Source organism: Panthera leo, chromosome E2 (genome assembly GCF_018350215.1).
Source record: "Panthera leo isolate Ple1 chromosome E2, P.leo_Ple1_pat1.1, whole genome shotgun sequence".
NCBI classification, from domain to species: Eukaryota; Metazoa; Chordata; class Mammalia; order Carnivora; family Felidae; genus Panthera; species Panthera leo.
In genome coordinates, this window is record NC_056693.1 from 43,821,613 (window position 1) to 43,838,649 (window position 17,037).

The 17,037-nt window shown below is 46.7% G+C and overlaps 1 protein-coding gene and 1 long non-coding RNA gene across 3 annotated transcripts in view; one reads left to right on the forward strand and one right to left on the reverse strand.

Annotated features, from left to right (window-relative positions):
- The window catches only part of CDH3 (cadherin 3), a 44,822-nt gene extending 31,881 nt beyond the window's left edge, over positions 1–12,941 (forward strand). For both annotated transcript variants that reach the window (XM_042919933.1, XM_042919931.1), the window contains 7 exons: positions 1,079–1,320; positions 1,714–1,859; positions 2,610–2,834; positions 6,771–6,977; positions 9,339–9,469; positions 9,862–10,008; positions 12,030–12,941. In XM_042919933.1, the coding sequence (XP_042775867.1) occupies positions 1,079–1,320; positions 1,714–1,859; positions 2,610–2,834; positions 6,771–6,977; positions 9,339–9,469; positions 9,862–10,008; positions 12,030–12,239 (1,308 nt within the window). In that variant the 3' untranslated portion in view covers positions 12,240–12,941. The remainder of the gene's footprint in view (positions 1–1,078; positions 1,321–1,713; positions 1,860–2,609; positions 2,835–6,770; positions 6,978–9,338; positions 9,470–9,861; positions 10,009–12,029) is intronic.
- Positions 12,721–16,657, reverse strand: LOC122208659. The gene is made up of 3 exons (XR_006197316.1): positions 16,575–16,657; positions 13,351–13,448; positions 12,721–12,799 (listed from the first exon to the last, which is right to left on the reverse strand). It is a non-coding gene; the product is annotated as an uncharacterized LOC122208659 (long non-coding RNA).
- Positions 16,658–17,037: the final 380 nt, after the last annotated feature.

The following is a 17,037-nucleotide window of genomic DNA, read 5'->3' on the forward strand; positions in this document are numbered from 1 at the left end:
CCTCCTCCCAGATCCTGGTGTCCAGTGGCTGTCCCCAGTCAGCCTTCTTAAACAGAGAGGCTCTGTTTTATTGGAATGCTTGCAAATTTTGCATTTAATCCATAACACATATCTAGGTTTTTGCATAGCAAAATGTTTTATGTTACTTAGTAGTTTGAGGTATGGTTGTCTCTCAAAAAGTCTTTGAATAAAATTGATGCTTTTAGAATGGCCTAGTTTGAGAAGCAGAGTTTTATATATAATACTTTAAAAACTATCTCCTTCTTTCAACAAAAACTTTGTAATGCCCTTTTTACATTGTGAAATGAATTTCATTTATAATTAAACTTACCTAACTTACATAATTTCTAGAAAAAGAGATTGCCCTAACTGTGAAATAAAGAAGAATTTTACAGGAAAATTTACTGATAATAAGATATTTCTGTACGCAAGCTTCTGAGAACATACTAGAAAACACAATGAAGGTGGTCAGTTACTTGCCTCTCTTTGGAGACTCATCCAACTGTAGCGGATGCTGCGTGTCACTCTGTCGGCTCATACACACCACAAGTCATACTGGTATCCTTACAGGACAGCAGATAAACAGCTTTTGGGAAGGGCCTGAACAAATCAAATTACAGGCTCCCCTCAGAAGCTTGCATTCCTAGAAAACTGCACCAGAAATACATAAAACGTGTTCTAGACTGGAATTATCAACAGATTTTTCACACCCACAAGTACATGAATGTTCAGGGGGATATTGGCAAGTCACGCGGCCTGTGGAACAGTTCTTGGTTCCCCTGCCCCAGCCTATAAATGCCAGCGGCATCCCCAGTCATTAGGATCACCAGAAAGGCCTCCACGAGTTTCTCCACCACCCTGTTGGGAACCAACTGTAGGGCTTTCTGGTTTAGGGGTGGTCTGAGAGGCCCCACTGGCTGTCCACTCAAAGTGCAGGAGGCTATATGGAAAGGGCAACATTGCTGTTCCTGGAAACCTTGAGCCCCTCACTGTGGGCCCTTTCCTTCTGACCTCAAAGCATTGCATGGGGTCTCCTCACAAATTGGTGGCTCAGGTTCTCCTTCCTCTTCTGTCTCAGGGCTTGGACTTCGAGGCCAAAAACCAACACACCCTGTACGTTGAAGTGACCAATGAGGCTCCCTTTGTGGTGAAGCTCCCAACCTCCACGGCCACCATAGTAGTTCATGTGGAGGATGTGAATGAGGCACCTGTGTTTGTCCCACCCTCCAAAGTCATCGAGGTCCAGGAGGGCATCTCTGTCGGGGAGTCTGTCTGCACCTACACTGCGCAGGACCCTGACGAGGGAAATCAGAAGATCAGGTACACAGGAGCTGGGCTCAGATGCATCCAAAAGCATTAGTAGTATTGGACGGGTTATTTATTATGGCCAGCATTTGCTCCCATTACCAGAAAGATTGCTAAATATTTTGAACATCATCCCCGCACGGGACCTTCCCTTCCTACCCTCCCCAACACTGAAGACTCTGAACAGAGGTCTAGGGGGTAGGTATTCCCACTCTCTCTCATGTTTCCCTGCTGGGCCCTCTTTCTGCCGCTCTCGCTTCCATTTGGGGTGAGATGCGTTCTTCATGTGATCTTGCTTAGGAGCCCCGAGACCCATAACAGCATCTGCCAGTTGAATGAGTAGGCTTTGGAGGACAACCAGAATTCTAAGTATTCTGGATATGACTCTTTTCAACTTTTCCACTCCAGCTACCACATCCTCAGAGACCCAGCAGGGTGGCTAGCAATGGACCCAGACAGTGGACAGGTCACTGCCACGGGGGTTTTAGACCGTGAGGATGAACGGTTTGTGAAGAACAATGTCTATGAAGTCATGGTCTTGGCCACAGATGATGGTGAGAGCTTCCTCCCAATCCCTCCACTTGGGTACTTTTGGAGCCCATGACACAGCACATCCCCTCCACAGAGTATGGTGTCAGGGAAAGATGTCAGCAAACCAATCTGGAGGGTCAAAGGGGACTTGAGAGGAGTCTTTCAAAGACCAGGATTGGCTATGGTTTCCCTAAGACCCAAGTGTTAGGAGAATGACTTCTTTTAGCCTAAGTGTGTGGTCCACCGAGCCCAGAATTGGCCCTGTGATTGACTGAAAGGGGCTGCCTGGGAAGTGCCATGATTGATTAGTGATGTCATACCATGACAGGATTGGGAGTTAGGATGTGACTTGACATTGCTGCTTGACACAGTGAAGCAAGGTCTGGAGGCAGATGAAAGGTTCCTGCAGGACTGTGAAGGGAAGCATCCCTAAAGCTCATTAGCAAACACTGCATCAGCCATGAGATGGCCAGTAGGTTTCCTTTTGTGATAGATTGGTAGTGGCCATATGGATGAAGTGGCTGTAAGGGTGCTAGGATCACTTAGTAATGTCTGCTATGGGAAAGATGGCATAACCGCCATGGATTTACCATCACTGGTTTGATCTATGATGAGACCAGGGCAGGACATGGAAGGTCTTGAAAAGTTACAGCTGGGCAGTAAAAAGGAAACTCCCTGGGGCTGATTGGATAGGTCATAGGAGAGCTTAACACTCATTCATCACCCCAACCAACGGCAGATACTAAAAGGATCCTATGTGTAATTATGAACAGGGAGCCCTCCCACCACTGGCACTGGGACCCTCCTGCTAACACTTATGGACATCAACGACCATGGCCCGGTCCCCGAGCCCCGACAGATCACTATCTGCAACCAAAGCCCTGTGCCCCAAGTGCTGAACATCACGGACAAGGACCTGTCCCCCCATACCTCGCCTTTCCAGGCCCAGCTCACACATGACTCGGATATCTACTGGACAGCAGAGGTCAATGAGAAAGGTAATTGAGTGGTGGTGGGTAGTAGGTGGGTGTCTGCCCCAGATCGGGACCCTGTACACATTCCAGCATCTTGTGGGTCACTGAGTTAAGGACGTCAACCAATGGGTGCCTGGGTGGCTCAGTTGGTTAAGCATCTGACTTTTTTTTAAGTTTATTTATTTATTTTGAGAGAGAGAGAGTGAGCATGCACCAGAGGGGGAGGAGCAAAGAGAGAGAAAAGGAGAATCCACCCAGGTACCCCTAAGCATCCAACTCTTGATCTCAGAATCATGAGTTCAAGCCCCACATAGGGCTCCATGCTGGGCATAAGCCTACTTTTAAAAAAAAGGAAAAAAAAGACAAAAAATGTTGGAGAGACACCATTCAACACTTTCGCTACTTTTTAACTTTGTGTTAGCCTGTGGAAATCCACAGCAGCCCTTTAAGACTGTTCTTGTCCAACCACCTTCCCGTACAGATGGAAAAACTGAGGCCGGGAGAGAGAAGGTGTGGCTTTCTCAGTATCACATAATGAAAAAGCTAGGATTCCTGCAGTGATAATAGCTAACATGTCGTGAGCATACTTACTATGTGCTAGTATAGCACTGGTATATACTATATATGGTATATACTATACCACTTCAGATGCTTCATAGATTAGGTGACTTAATCCTCACAACAACCCTGTGAAGAAGGTACTATTAACACACATAAATGTGTATGCACCCATCCTACACAACGAAACCAAGGCTTACAGAAGGTTAAATAGCTTGCCAAAGGCTTTATGGCTAGAAAATGATGGCCACCAGAATTTGGATCCAGACAGTCTGATTTATCATTAGATCTCTGCTTCCTACCATTTATTGAATGCATATTGAACAATATGCAAAATGCTTTTTCTTTCCTTCTGTAATATTTCTACCACCTTCTGCGGTCAGTATTTTTATACCTATTTAAAGATAAGAATGAGGCTCAGAGAGGTTAAATAGTATGCCCAAGGGCACACAGTGGGTAAGTATGGAGCAGAAATTGAAGCCACAGTCCCTTTCCCCCACACCCCGCTCCAATCCATCTCCCTGTGCTTTCTCTTTCCATCCACCCAGAGGTTCTCAGTCTGTCATGGTATTTTAGTTGTCACAGGACTGAAAAGGGGTCTAACTTGGTATCAAGTGGGTGAGGACCCGGGTGTGTGAGAAAGGTGGATCCAGCCTCAAGTGCCAGGAAGGCCCCTGGAGAGACACTGTTCACTTTGGTTTAAAATGTGTCCCCTTTCCTCTTGGGGCTAAGGTCCCCTAGGAAGGAAATGGGGAACCAGTATCTATAGGTTCTGCCCCTATAAATAGGATATTTATCTATATATCCTACTTGGATATGTCCAGTGTCTATTACTGCTGCTGAGCCTATCCCTGAAAGGTCAGGAGACCTGCTTCAGATACCCACATGATCTCAATTTTGTGATTCCTGTGATTTGGTTGTGTATGACCAGCACCTTTCCTTTGAGGAGTGCAAGTTGGTCTCCTGTTACCCCGTTGTGGCCTGGAAGCCATTTTTTCCCCATCCCTGACCTTATCATTTATAGAGCATGGACTCTGGAACCAGAATGCCTTAGTTCAAGATCCAGTTTCTCCATTTACTAGCTTTATGATTATGGACAAGCTACTGAACCTCACTGTTCCTCAGTTATCCCTATCTGTAGAATGGTGCCGATAAGTGTACCTACTTCCATACGGTTATTGTGAAGATTAAGTGATGACACAAGAGACACGTTGTTTGGTACATCAGTGCTCAGTAGGTGTGTGAACAGCCACCTTCATTCATCACCACTATTTCCCAGCAGCAATCACAGATCTGGTTCAGTCAGGTGTGAGCATTATGACCAAAGCCCACTGGTACCAACACCTGGTGATAGTATTGATACCTGGTTCTTGGTTTTAAGTTAGTTTCTCTTTCCTTTTTTTTTTTTTTTTTTTAATGTATGTTTGTTTATTTTTGAAAGAGAGAGTAAGCACAAGCAGGGGAGGGGCTGAGAGAGAGAGGAAGACACAGAATCCGAGACAAGCTCCAGGCTCTGAGCTGTCAGCATAGTGCCTGACACAGGGCTTAAACCCAGGAACTGTGAGATCATGACATGAGCCAAAGTTGGACACCACCCAGTGGCCCCTTAAGTTTTTGTGTTTTTTTTTTTGTTTTTTTTTTTTTTTTAACATTTATTCATTTTTTAAAAACAGAGTGCGAATGGGGAAGGGGCAGAGAGAGAGGGAGACACAGAATATGAATCAGGCTGTAGGCGCCAAGCTGTCAGCACAGAGCCCGATGCGGGGCTCGAACTCATGGACTGCAAGATCATGACCTGAGCTGAAGTCGGCTGCTTAACCAACTGAGCCACCCAGGCGCCTCAGCTTAGATTAGTTTTTCTAACTGATCATGTCCTTGTTGTCAGGGGAGTTAATCCATCCCCTACCCCAGTGTGATCTCACATTAGTTACTTGACCTCTCTGAGCTTCAATTTCTGCATTTGTAAAATCAGAATAATAGTACCTGCCTCTTGGGGCACCTGGGTGGCTCAGTCAGTTGAATGTCAGACTTCAGCTCAGGTCGTGATCTCACAGTCCACGAGTTTGAGCCTTGCATTGGGTTCTCTGCTGTCAGTGGAGCCTGTTTTGGATCCTCTGTCCCTCTTGCTCTGCCCCTCCCCCCCTTTCTCTCTCAAAGGTAAATAAACATTAAAAAAAATAGTACCTGCCTCTTAAAGTGGTAGTGGAGAAGAGTAGGGCGTGGCTCCCAGTTAGTGCCTGCTTAGTCACTGGCACCACCATTGTCATCAGCACCTGAGAAATCGCCATCCAGCATGGGGATAGGATGGTGGTAGGGATGTTTCAGGGAAACACACCATGTTGGCCTCTATGTAGTAGACTAAATTCTCAGCCTGCAGAGCTCCCTCTCTGCTTGCCATCGCTGAATTGGAACAGGGCAAATTCTCCCTTCTAGCCATCTTGCTAGGAGGAGGCCAGAGAGTCTGCATAAACTTTTTTTTATTATTTTTTTTAATGCTTTATTCATTTTTGAGACAGAGACAGAGCATGAGCTGGGAAGGGGCAGAGAGAGAGGGAGACACAGAATCAGAAACAGGCTCAGGCTCTGAGCTGTCAGCAAAGAGCCCGACACGGGGCTCGAACTCACGAACTGTGAGATCATGACCTGAGCTGAAGTTAGACGCTTAACCGACTGAGCCACCCAGGCACCCCATGCAGAAACTTTGAACTAAAAATGGCTTGAGGGGTGCCCGGGTGGCTGAGTCAGTTGAGTCTCTGACTTCAGCTCAGGTCATGATCTAATGGTTCATGAGTTAATTATCTCTCAGAAAGAATTTATTCCAATGTATTCTTTTTTGAGGCAGAGAACAGTCTAGCAGCTAATGGTGCTGAGAAATTTTTGGCCTTGCATGACATGACTTTTTAAAAAACTTCGTTATTTTAAAAATAGTGTAATGATTTTAAGGGGAAAAATGATGAATTTCTTTTCCCTTATTTTTAAAAATTTTAGGTTTATTTCTTTTGAGAGAGGGGAGGGGGCAGACAAGGAGTGTGAGAAGGGGAGGGGCAGAGAGAGAAGGAGAATCCCAAGCAGGCTCCATGCTGTCAGCACAGAGCCTGACACAAGGGCCTACACCCACAGGCTGCGAGATCATGACTTTTGCTAAAATCAAGAGTCAGATGCTTAACTGACTGAGTCACCCAGGTGCCCCAATAAATAAATTTTCCTATTCCAGTAATTCTTTCCATGATGGTGCATATTTGGCTTTGGCCAAATATCAACTTTTAACACTTGACATAAGTGTGCTTTTGGGATATTTCTCCCTGTTGCCCAGATGTAGAGGCTGTCTCCTCAGACCTCCAACATGATCTGCCCAGTTCCACTTGGGGGTCTCCCAGGGTGAATGTTATCTGTCCACTCCAGGAAACACAGTGGCCCTGTCCTTGAAGAAGTTCCTGAAGCAAGACACATACAATGTGCACCTTTCTCTATCTGACCATGGCAACAAGGAACAGCTCACAGTGATCAGGGCCACGGTGTGTGACTGCCACGGCCATGTGGAGACCTGCCCCAAACCCTGGAAGGGGGGCTTCCTCCTCCCGGTCCTGGGGGCTGTCCTGGCTCTGCTGCGTGAGTACCCGTGCCCTCTCCCCTCTCTGGATGGGGTAGTTAGAAGGCCCAGTTATACCCTGGACTGCTGGGACTAAGACATCCCCAACATTGCATATCTGTTCCTGATACTCTTAATTCTAGGAGTGTCATTCAGTCAATAGATGTTGATGGAACTTCTGGAATGTGCCAGGCTTTGGGGATACAGTCGTGAACAGACAGACCCAGCCCGACTGTCATGTCATCTAGAGGCTAGAGCAGTGGTTCTGAAAGTATGATCTTCAGACCAACGACATTAGAATTACCCAGGAACTTGTTAAAAAGGCCAGTTCTCAGGCCCACTCCTGTCCCATTGATTCAGAAACTTAGGGGTAAGACCTAATAACCTGTGTTTTAACAAGCCCAGCACGGGTTCTGATGTATGCTAGAGTTTGAGAGTCACGAGTCTAGTGGGCGGAAGTGTTTAGTTACAAGCTAAGTTCTTTAAAGGTAGCACCTATCACCTTTGTTTTTTCTACCCTCTGAATTCCTTACACAGAAACACAATCCGTACGAATTCAACAAGGGCAAACTTTAACGAATCCACATACTGTGCTCTAAGCACTGTTTCAGCGCTGGGGGTGCAGCATTTTATAACACAGACCACTCTGTGCCCTCATGGAGCTTACTTTGCATGCAGAAAGCAGACAGTAAATCATCTGGCAGAGAAATAGGTATTGGTATGGAGAAAAAGAAGTGGAGTGAGGAGGTCTGCCATCTTAAGTAGGATGGGTGAGAAAGGCGTTGGTGAGAAGGGATATTCGAGTAAAGACCTGAAAAGGGTGAGGCAGCAAATTGTGCAGCTATCTCAGGAACAACAAGTGCAAAGGCCCTAAGGCAGCACTGTGCTTGGTGTGTGGAAACAATAAATTGCTGGAGTGGAAAAAGCAAAAGGGAAAAAAGTAGGAGATGAAGTCAGAGAGGTGATGGTTGTGGCAGAGCATCCTGTTGGGCCTTGTAGGCTATTGTGAGGATGTGGTGAAATAAGTCATCAGAAGGTTTAGAGCAAAGCAGTGATGTGATTTGACTTGAATTTTATAGGATTCCCAGTAAACAGACTGTACAGGGGTAAGGGTGGAGACAGGGAGACTATTAAGGAGCTATTGCCATATTCTAGGAGTGAGATGGTGAGAGGTGGTTGTATTTCAAGGCAGAATCTATTCAGATTCATATGTGGTATGAAGAAAAGAACCATCAATGATTCTAATACCCAAACAAGTAGAAACTGGAGTTTCCATTAGCCAGCTTGGAAAGGATCATGGGAAGAGAATTACCAGACGGTCCAAATGGAGATATCAGTAGGCAGACACGTAACTTTGGTGCAGGTGAGAAGTCCACTTCACCTCCTTCCTGCCTTTCCCCAGACTCAGTGAGGAGGAAAAGGGGAGGCAAAGGTTACAGTCTGGCCCGCATAGGGTGTGCATGCTGATAACCCACAGACTCCCCAAGAAGGCTAGGTCTGTTTTGACTGGCCAGAGATGGACAGGAATTGTGTAAACAGGCCAAAAAAAGTGCTAAAGCTAAATGGTGGGTGTATCCTCTCACGTTGGACAGCCACAGAGAGGACCCTGGGGTCGCTTCTTCATATGGGATCAGCTGGGGGTAGTCCTGGCATTAGGGAGAACAGCTAGGCATTAGTTGGCCAATACTCCCATGTCCACATGGCCTGCCAACCTTTCAAACCATATTACTAAAAGCTAAGTTCCTCTCTTGAAATACCAAAATAGTATTTGCACCTAAGTTCAAATTACTGCACCATATCAGAGTTTCACCGTCTCGCTTTTTAACTTAAAATCTGTGGCTAATGTAGGGGTCACTGGGGACTGAAAAAGAGTCTTGTTGAAAAGTAACATCTGCTAGGAGATTCCCATCCCCATAGAGGAGTGTTTCCTTGAGGACCAGTATCACTGATAAGGGAAGACTGACAATAAATGGTACAGAATTGTTGGTGGGGGAATGAAGTCAGTTTGCTGCTAGGAGGAGGGGATAGTAGACTGAGGCCTGAAGGGTGAGAGCCATGTGTACAAAATGTTCCAGATGAGAAAAGCCCACATGAAGCTCCTGAAGTGGTAAACTGCTAGGTGTTATTTGAGGAACTCCAAGGAGGGAAATGTGACCAGACCCACGTGGGGGTGTAGATGTGTGGAGAAAGACAGGGGCCAATCCGGTACACTTTGATAAGGAGTTGGGGGTTTTCCTAGGTGCAGGGGAGCCACTGAAGTGTTTTCAACCCTGGCTGCGGAGTGAAAGGGTCTAAAATTAGATGGGGCGCTAAGGGTTTGGGGCTATTGGCCAGCTCCGTGGTTGTGGGGGGTGAATATTCACACTCCCTAACTCTTGCAGTTCTCCTGCTGGTCCTCCTCCTGTTGGTGAGGAAGAAGAGGAAGGTCAAGGAGCCCCTTCTGCTCCCAGAAGATGACACCCGTGACAATGTCTTCTACTATGGCGAAGAGGGAGGTGGTGAGGAGGACCAGGTGAGGCACTGGGAAGGTCTAAGTGTTGGGAAATGGATGCCTCCAGGGCCACTGGCAGGGATGGTTGGGTTAACCAACTAACCATATTAGCTACGTTGACCAGACTCTGGCCTAAAGCATCCATCTTCATGTAAGATTGATACCTCTTCTCTTCTGAGAGGTGTCTGGTCTACTGCTGTAGTCCCTTTGGCCCCAGCTAAGGTGACCTTGAGCCTGTGCTTAATTTTGGAGGAGGAGCTGTGGGAACAAGGGCTTTCAGAAATATCTGACAAAGACTATTTTTTAAGACCTACCCATGAACCAGAACATCCAAGTGGCAGGGAAATGGGATGACATACAAATGGTGGAGGAGTTCACTTCTCATCCCCATGCTGTCCTTGACTTTCATGAAGGACTATGACATCACCCAACTCCACCGTGGTCTGGAGGCCCGGCCTGAGGTCGTTCTCCGCAATGATGTGGCGCCGTCCTTCATCCCCACACCCATGTACCGTCCACGTCCAGCCAACCCAGATGAGATTGGGAACTTCATCATCGAGGTGAGGCATAGGGGGCCAGCCAAGGGAAGCCCTTGATTCAAGCACCAGCAGCATGGGAAAAAAAGCATGGGCTTGGAGTCTTGGCTCTGGGTTCAAATCTTGGCTCCCCTGCCAACCAGCTGTGTGATCTCCTGACATTTGGCTAATGTCTGGGCTTCTGTTTTCTCCTCCATAAAACCCTAAGTTGCAGAGTGGTTAACAGTAGGTTAAGAATAATTTATTCATTTATGCAACACACATAACAGTTGCTTGAAAACTGTGCAGTCAGACTACCTGGGTTTAAATTTTTAAAGATCCCAGCTGATCCCAATGTGGAACAGAGTTGGGGACCTGCTGTTATAGGTCACTTTAAGGGTCAGATGAGTAAGCACCTAGAACAGTAGTTTCCAAACATTGAAATCTCCTGGGGAACTTAAAAAACTACTGACGTTTCTGACTCCCCATGGAGATTGTGATTTAATTGATCTGGATATGGCCTGGGCTTCAGAATTTTTAAAATATTCCCAAGTAATTTGAGTCTAGGAACCACTGGCCTGGCATGTAGCATTTATTTTATTTTATTTAAAAATTTGTTTAATGTTTATTCATTTTTGAGAGAGAGACAGAGGGTGAGGTGGGGAGGTTCAGAAAGAGAAGAAGACACAGAACTCTAAGCAGGCTCCAGGCTCTGCATTGTCAGCACAGAGCCCAACACAGGGTTCAGACTCACAAACCGTGAGATCATGACCTGAGCTGAAGTTGGACGCCTAACCAACTGAGCCACCCAGGTACCCCTGGCATTTATTAGGTTATGATAGTTATTGTTGATAATAGCTGAGTGTCTCCAGTGTTCTTAATTCTGATCATACATTTGATTCATCTGTGGGATTTTGAAAAATAACAATTCCTGGAAACCAGGGATTTCTTTTTAAGACTCCAATTTTTTTAAAGCTCCCCAAGCTTAAAATCAAATATACAGGCATGGTTGTGATAACCACTGACCTAGGTACACAGGAAATAAATGATAGGAGTCTCTCACAGCCTGGGACCCCATTAGCAGTAAATGGAGGTTTTTCTTTCTTTTTTTTTCCTTAAGCTCTGCACCCAACGTGGGGCTTGAACTCACGACCCCTAGATCAAGAGTTGCTTGCTCTACTGACTGAGCCAGTTGGGTGCTCTGTAAAATAGAGGTGCTCAGTAAGAGGGAGGGAAGAACAAAGGAAGGGAGGAAAGATAGATAGATGGGTTTGGGGAAGCAATGATGGGCAGAGGGCCCAGTGGCTTGTCAAAATACCTCACTCTGGCTTGAACCTTTCTGCTTCCCCTTCTTGCCTTCTAGAAGTAGCCTGGTGGTTAGACTCTATTGTTTAGCATGAGCATATTTGAGAGAGCTGTGCAAAAACAAAAGCATCTGGGGAAAGTTGCTCAGAGCAGATGGTTTGAAAAGATGCCTTGGGACTAAATACCTGGAACTTTTTCCTCCAGTTAAATGAAGACCATTTCCAGAATGTCTCTGTGTCAGATAGTTTGCAAATACCCTGTCATTCAATCCCCACATCGACTGCAGGGAAGAAATCCTATTGTTGTCCTGATTTTACAAATGAGGAAAATGATGTTCCCCTATATGCCAGGTACTATTCTAATACACACTTTACATATATTTACATGTATTAGTGTATTGCTCTAAAACTATTTGAAGTCTCCCGTTTTGGAGACCAGACAAAAACAGCACCTAGAGATAAAAAGGGGCTTGCCCAAGGTCACAAAACTAGTATGTGAAGTCTGAGTTCTGAATCAAGCTGTCTGGTTTCAGAGTTCCTCCCTGCTCTTGACCTGCCACAGTGAGCACCTGCTGTATGCTGGGCTCAGTGCTAAGTATCCATGTGCATTATTTTATTTCACCCTTGAAACCTGAATGGAGGAAAGAGAGGTCTTCACAGATGAGGAAACGCAGGCTCGGCAGCGTGAGCTACCTTGCCCGAGCTCCCACAGCTGCTGAGTGTCTGACCGCCGCCCCTAACCACCTGCTCTTGTCGCCACAGAACCTGAAGGCGGCAAACACGGACCCCACAGCCCCGCCCTACGACTCCCTGCTGGTGTTTGACTACGAGGGCAGCGGCTCTGATGCCGCGTCCCTGAGCTCCCTCACCTCCTCAGCCTCTGACCAGGACCAAGACTATGACTATCTGAACGAGTGGGGCAGTCGCTTCAAGAAGCTGGCAGACATGTATGGTGGTGGCCAGGATGACTAGGCCTTCCAACAGGACCCGGGCTAAAGGTGGGCCGCAGGGGCATTTCCAAGGAGCCTGAGTCCTCTCCTCAGCCAAGAACTTGGGAGCTTGTCAAGAAGTGGCCTTAGCAACTTGGAGGAGAGAGGTGTCAAGTCTGACATTAAGGGGTGGTTTCTGAGCCTTTCAGAATAGAGGGCCATGGGCAGTTTGATTTCACTTCTGAAAACCTCTCAGACTAGGCCAGGGTTGCTTCTGAGACCAAATTTCCAGGAGTCTATAACCTGCCATAAAATGCCTGGCTCTATGTCCTGAGACTGGACAGACTCTGACCACCCCCTTGCACCCCCCCACCCCCCACCCACCCAGTGATGATGTTTTCTCTGAAATGGACCCAGCTCCTTAGAATGAGGCCTCTTATCACAACCTGGATTTTTTTTTTTAATTTTTTTTAAAATACTGTCTTCAAAAAGTTAGAGGCGGGTCTTCAGCTGTCCTCTGGATTCCTCCAGAAGTCCAGACCTCAACTGCTCAACTTACATGCCCTCATGGATTTGTGTCTCTTCTCCAGGCGATAAGGCCTCCTGTTGGAATGAATTACTGCGTTTTTATACTGAGCGCGACTAGGTTGTCCTTTATTTTTTATTTTCCCAATTGAGTGTTGTAGAAAAAGGGTGATGACAATCGTGTAAATGTATTACAACTTTTTTATTAAAGGAATTTTTCCCAGAGGTGCCTGGGGAGTGAACTTTTTTTTATTGCCATTTTATTGCCCTATGAGTCCTATACCATACCATTCACCTACTTCGGTGTCTGATTCAGAGGTTTTTAGAATTTTCAGAGTTTTATAAGGGGAGTGAGCACATCTAACCCTGCTGGCTTCACCCAGCTTTGTCCTGATGATGGAGGAAGCTCAGGATTTGTGTACGTGCCCGAGGAGGCCTGATGAGGGTGAGCCTGCCCTCTCTCTACAAATTCTTTTTTTTTTTTTTTTTTTTTTAACCACCCAACGTGGTGCTCAAACTCACAACTCTGAGATCAAGACTCATGCTCTTCTGACTAAATCAGCCAGGCACCCATCTCTCTGCAAATTCTGAGCTTCTCTTCTGTGGGACAGAAACATTAACTCCCTTACCTCCAGGCTGAGCCCCCACCAGGACTGCAGGCAACGTCTTTTCTGGAACAGTGGCTGCTGTCATGTGGGCAAGCATTTCCTCTTCTGTGTGGTGGGCTCTATAAGGAAAAGCCGGGGCCGGGGGGTGGGGGGGCGGTTTGGGGAGGATCTGATACTGCCACTTCCTAGCAACGTAATTTAACCTCTACTTGCCTCACATTTTTCATGTATAAAATGGGGAATTTTTATGGAGACCGGATGGCTTCATATCTGCCACACTGTAGGTGCAATTTGTGTTCACTGGTAATAGCTACCATTTATTTGATACATTTTAGGGCCAAATACCACTTAACTTCCACTGTTTCCTTTAAACAAATCGTCACAATCACCCTCTGAGGGGATTTTCCTCCTTTAAAGAATGGCCTCATTGTATTTTTTTTTTTAATGACACCTGATCATCATCAAAATCAAGCCAGACAGAAAATTAGAGAACTCACCCAGGATGTACGTGAAATTGGAGCGATCCCAACAATACACGGATGCAGGAATAAGGATGAAGAGACAGCAGGGAAAGAACTATTCCGTGTGTTCCTTTGTTAAAGCGAAGTTTAACATTTTCTTTGCGATGAACCAAGAGAGAAGAATCTCAAATGAAGCCATAGGGATTGCTGAAGTTGAATTAAAAATTTTCTTTCCACAAGAGGGACTAATGCTTTAAAGCACTGGTACTCAGAGTGCAGTTCCTGGACTGCCAGCATCTGCATTTCTTGCCGAATCAGAAACTCTAGGTGGGACCCTGCAATCTGCTTTAACAAGCCTTCCAGGCAATTCTGATGTCCAGTCAGGTTTGCCACCAAGGCTCTGGAGGATGTGACTGAGGGTGTCCGAAGTCTCAGATCATGGATGGGAAGTCAAAGGGGAACGAAGTTAAGTGAGAAACCTTCTCATCCATCCTTGGTCCACAGCTCCTTAGCCTGCAGGTCAAGGCTACCTCCTGGCTCTCCCTCAAGCTGCAGCCTCTGGCTCCTGTGGCCTCGGGTTCCCCTGTCTCAGGGCCCTGCTGCTTTTGCTGATAAGGTGAGAGGATTCGGTGTCTCAGCCAGCAAACACCTGCTGCCCCTTATCTTAAACTCCTCTCTGAAAAGCCTGAAACCCTATCTTCAGCTGAGACTAATAATAAAACCAAACAGCCACTGTGCAGACTGGCCTTCCTCCCCTGGGATTTTTGGAAGGTGTTGAGGAGGAGAAGTGGCCTTTTCTAGCCAAGGCTGGTCTTTGTGGATGGATCTAGATTCCCCTGGCACTGGAACTAGTCACCAGACTCTAAGTGAGTTGGAGAAAACGAACCTGGGCTCTGGGATGGGGATGGATATATAACATCCTTTTCTCACTCTGGGCCTGCTTCTCATCTGCAAAATGGGATTTTAGGACTCTGGCCTTTAGGGCCTATAATAAGGAATCCAAGTAAAGTTTAGCACCCATAAATAACCAGTGTGTTTGGCCATACCAGTGAGGACCACCTGAATGTTAATCCTTCATATTTTGTGGTGCAACAGTTTGGCACGCGTCCTTCCAACCTTTTCCCCCTGTGCATTCATTACACACACATTTTGCATTATACCTTTTCACAACAGGGCCTCGGAGGCTGCCTTTCTGCCTATGACATACCCAGTTTGGATGTCAGCATTTATTCAATGTCCCCACCATCATCCATGGACACGAATGATTCTACTTTTTTGCCCTTAACAATGTTGAAATAAACTCCTTGGAGCACCCAACTCTGCAGATGCTTCAAAGCCAGTCCTCCAGTGACTAGGAATGAGTCTCACTAGGGTGAGAGGGGCCTGTGGTTCTGTTTGGGATCAAGGCTGCTTGTTTTCCAAGTGGAGGTTTCAGTCAAGGATGACAGCTTGGTGCTGAAAGGACCCCTTGGGCTCATTGTTTTAAGTGATTCCCCCCTCACCCTCATCCAGACTTAAAAGCCAAGGTCCCAGATCCCTAATCCAAAAAAGCATGAAGTTGTTGGAGGGGCACCTGGCTCCCTTGGTTGGTGGAGCATGCAACTCTTGATCTCGGGGTTTATAAGTTCAAGTCCTATTTTGGGTATAGGGATTGCTTAAAAATCTTACAAAAATGAAATTGTTGGAAATAAGAGTTCAGATGGCCAAGAGACATGCCTGTTTGGCCTCATCTTCCCAGTGTTTCTCCTTAAACCCCCAAATGCAGAGCACTTTGAAAATTGCCCCCAATCCACCCCTGTCATTTTTCAGATAGGAAAAGATACAGGTTCCAAAAGCAAGCCCTCCCCTAAGATCATCCAGCAGGGCAGAGATGGGCAGAGCCCAGGCCTCACTTCACACAGTGCGTTTTCCCTTGCTGACCTGAGCTGAGGGGCTGCAGATAGGACCCTTCTCCCCAGGTGGGCTTGTCCAGGCCCTTGAAGGGGCCTGAGGAAAATGACTATCATCCTTGGAAGGTGGGCAAGTAGCTGAGGCCTCAAATTCATGGCCTCCATTGCAAGGCATGGACCTTTCTTAACCACAGGCCCACACAAAGGCACTCCAAGAAAGGTCCAGGCAAGGAAATGCCGAAGGATGGCCAGTCGGGAAGGGGCCCTGAGGTCAGCTTGGTGGCCTGCCATTGAACGGGTGGGGGCAATCACTGGAAAGCCCCTTTTTCAGCCCACAGCCTGTATGTCCAGTTTCAAACTCGCATGGGAACTCCACAGGGCCAACTCTTGGGCTAAAGGTAGAGCTACTTCCCACCTTCCACTAAGGAGCCACGGTTCAGGGCACAGATTCAAATTCTGGCACTTCCAGTGTATGTGCCTTAGACAAACCACTTAGCCTACCTGTGCCTCACTTTTCTCATCTGTAAAATGGTCATAGTAAATAAATTAGTATCTGTAAAATGTTTACAAGGGTGTCTGGCATACAAAGCTGCTTTAAGTGTGATCTCTACTGTGGTGGTTGTTGAGACTGACAGGGCCAGTTACTGCTCCTTTATCTCCACACCCACAGCCTGAGTGGAAACTGCACTTCCCACCTGGAGAGAGACATTCCCTGTCTGCACAAAGTAGTGAGGGCAGCCATGATTTTTCCGCAAGCCCTTCCCCACATGCCCAGCAGAGGGCACTATTCATCAGAACCGCAGACCGTCCCGAGCGCCTTCCACTCTGGCGACTGAGGGCAAAGTCTACAGGAAGGCAATCTGAGGGCGGAACAGTCTCCCTGGCTGGCACGCACCTTACAACGGGAGTCTGCTGTGCGCCAGGAAATGCTTTGGACATTTTGGTGACGATAGTGGAGGCAGCGGCAGTCCGTATTGGGCAGTGACTGGCCCTGCCTTTCACGTGGGTGGAGTCAGTTACCTGCATTCTTCCACCAACAGTCATAACAGGTTTTATGCTTCCCTTTTTAAGAGGAAATTGAGAGTAAAGAGAGTAAAGGCCATATACAGACAATGAATGACCGAGGCAGTTTTGGGATCCAGGTTTCCTTGATTCCCAAGTATGATCTCTTTTTACTATTAAGAATAAAAACTCCAAGGCACCTGCCTGGCTCAGTTGGTGAAGCTTGCAACTTTTTTTTAAAATTGCTTTTAATGTTTTTATTTATTTTTGAGAGACAGAATGAGAAGGGGTAGGGCAGAGGGAGAGGGAGACACAGAATCTGAAGCAGTCTTCAGTCTTTGAGCTGTCAGCACAGA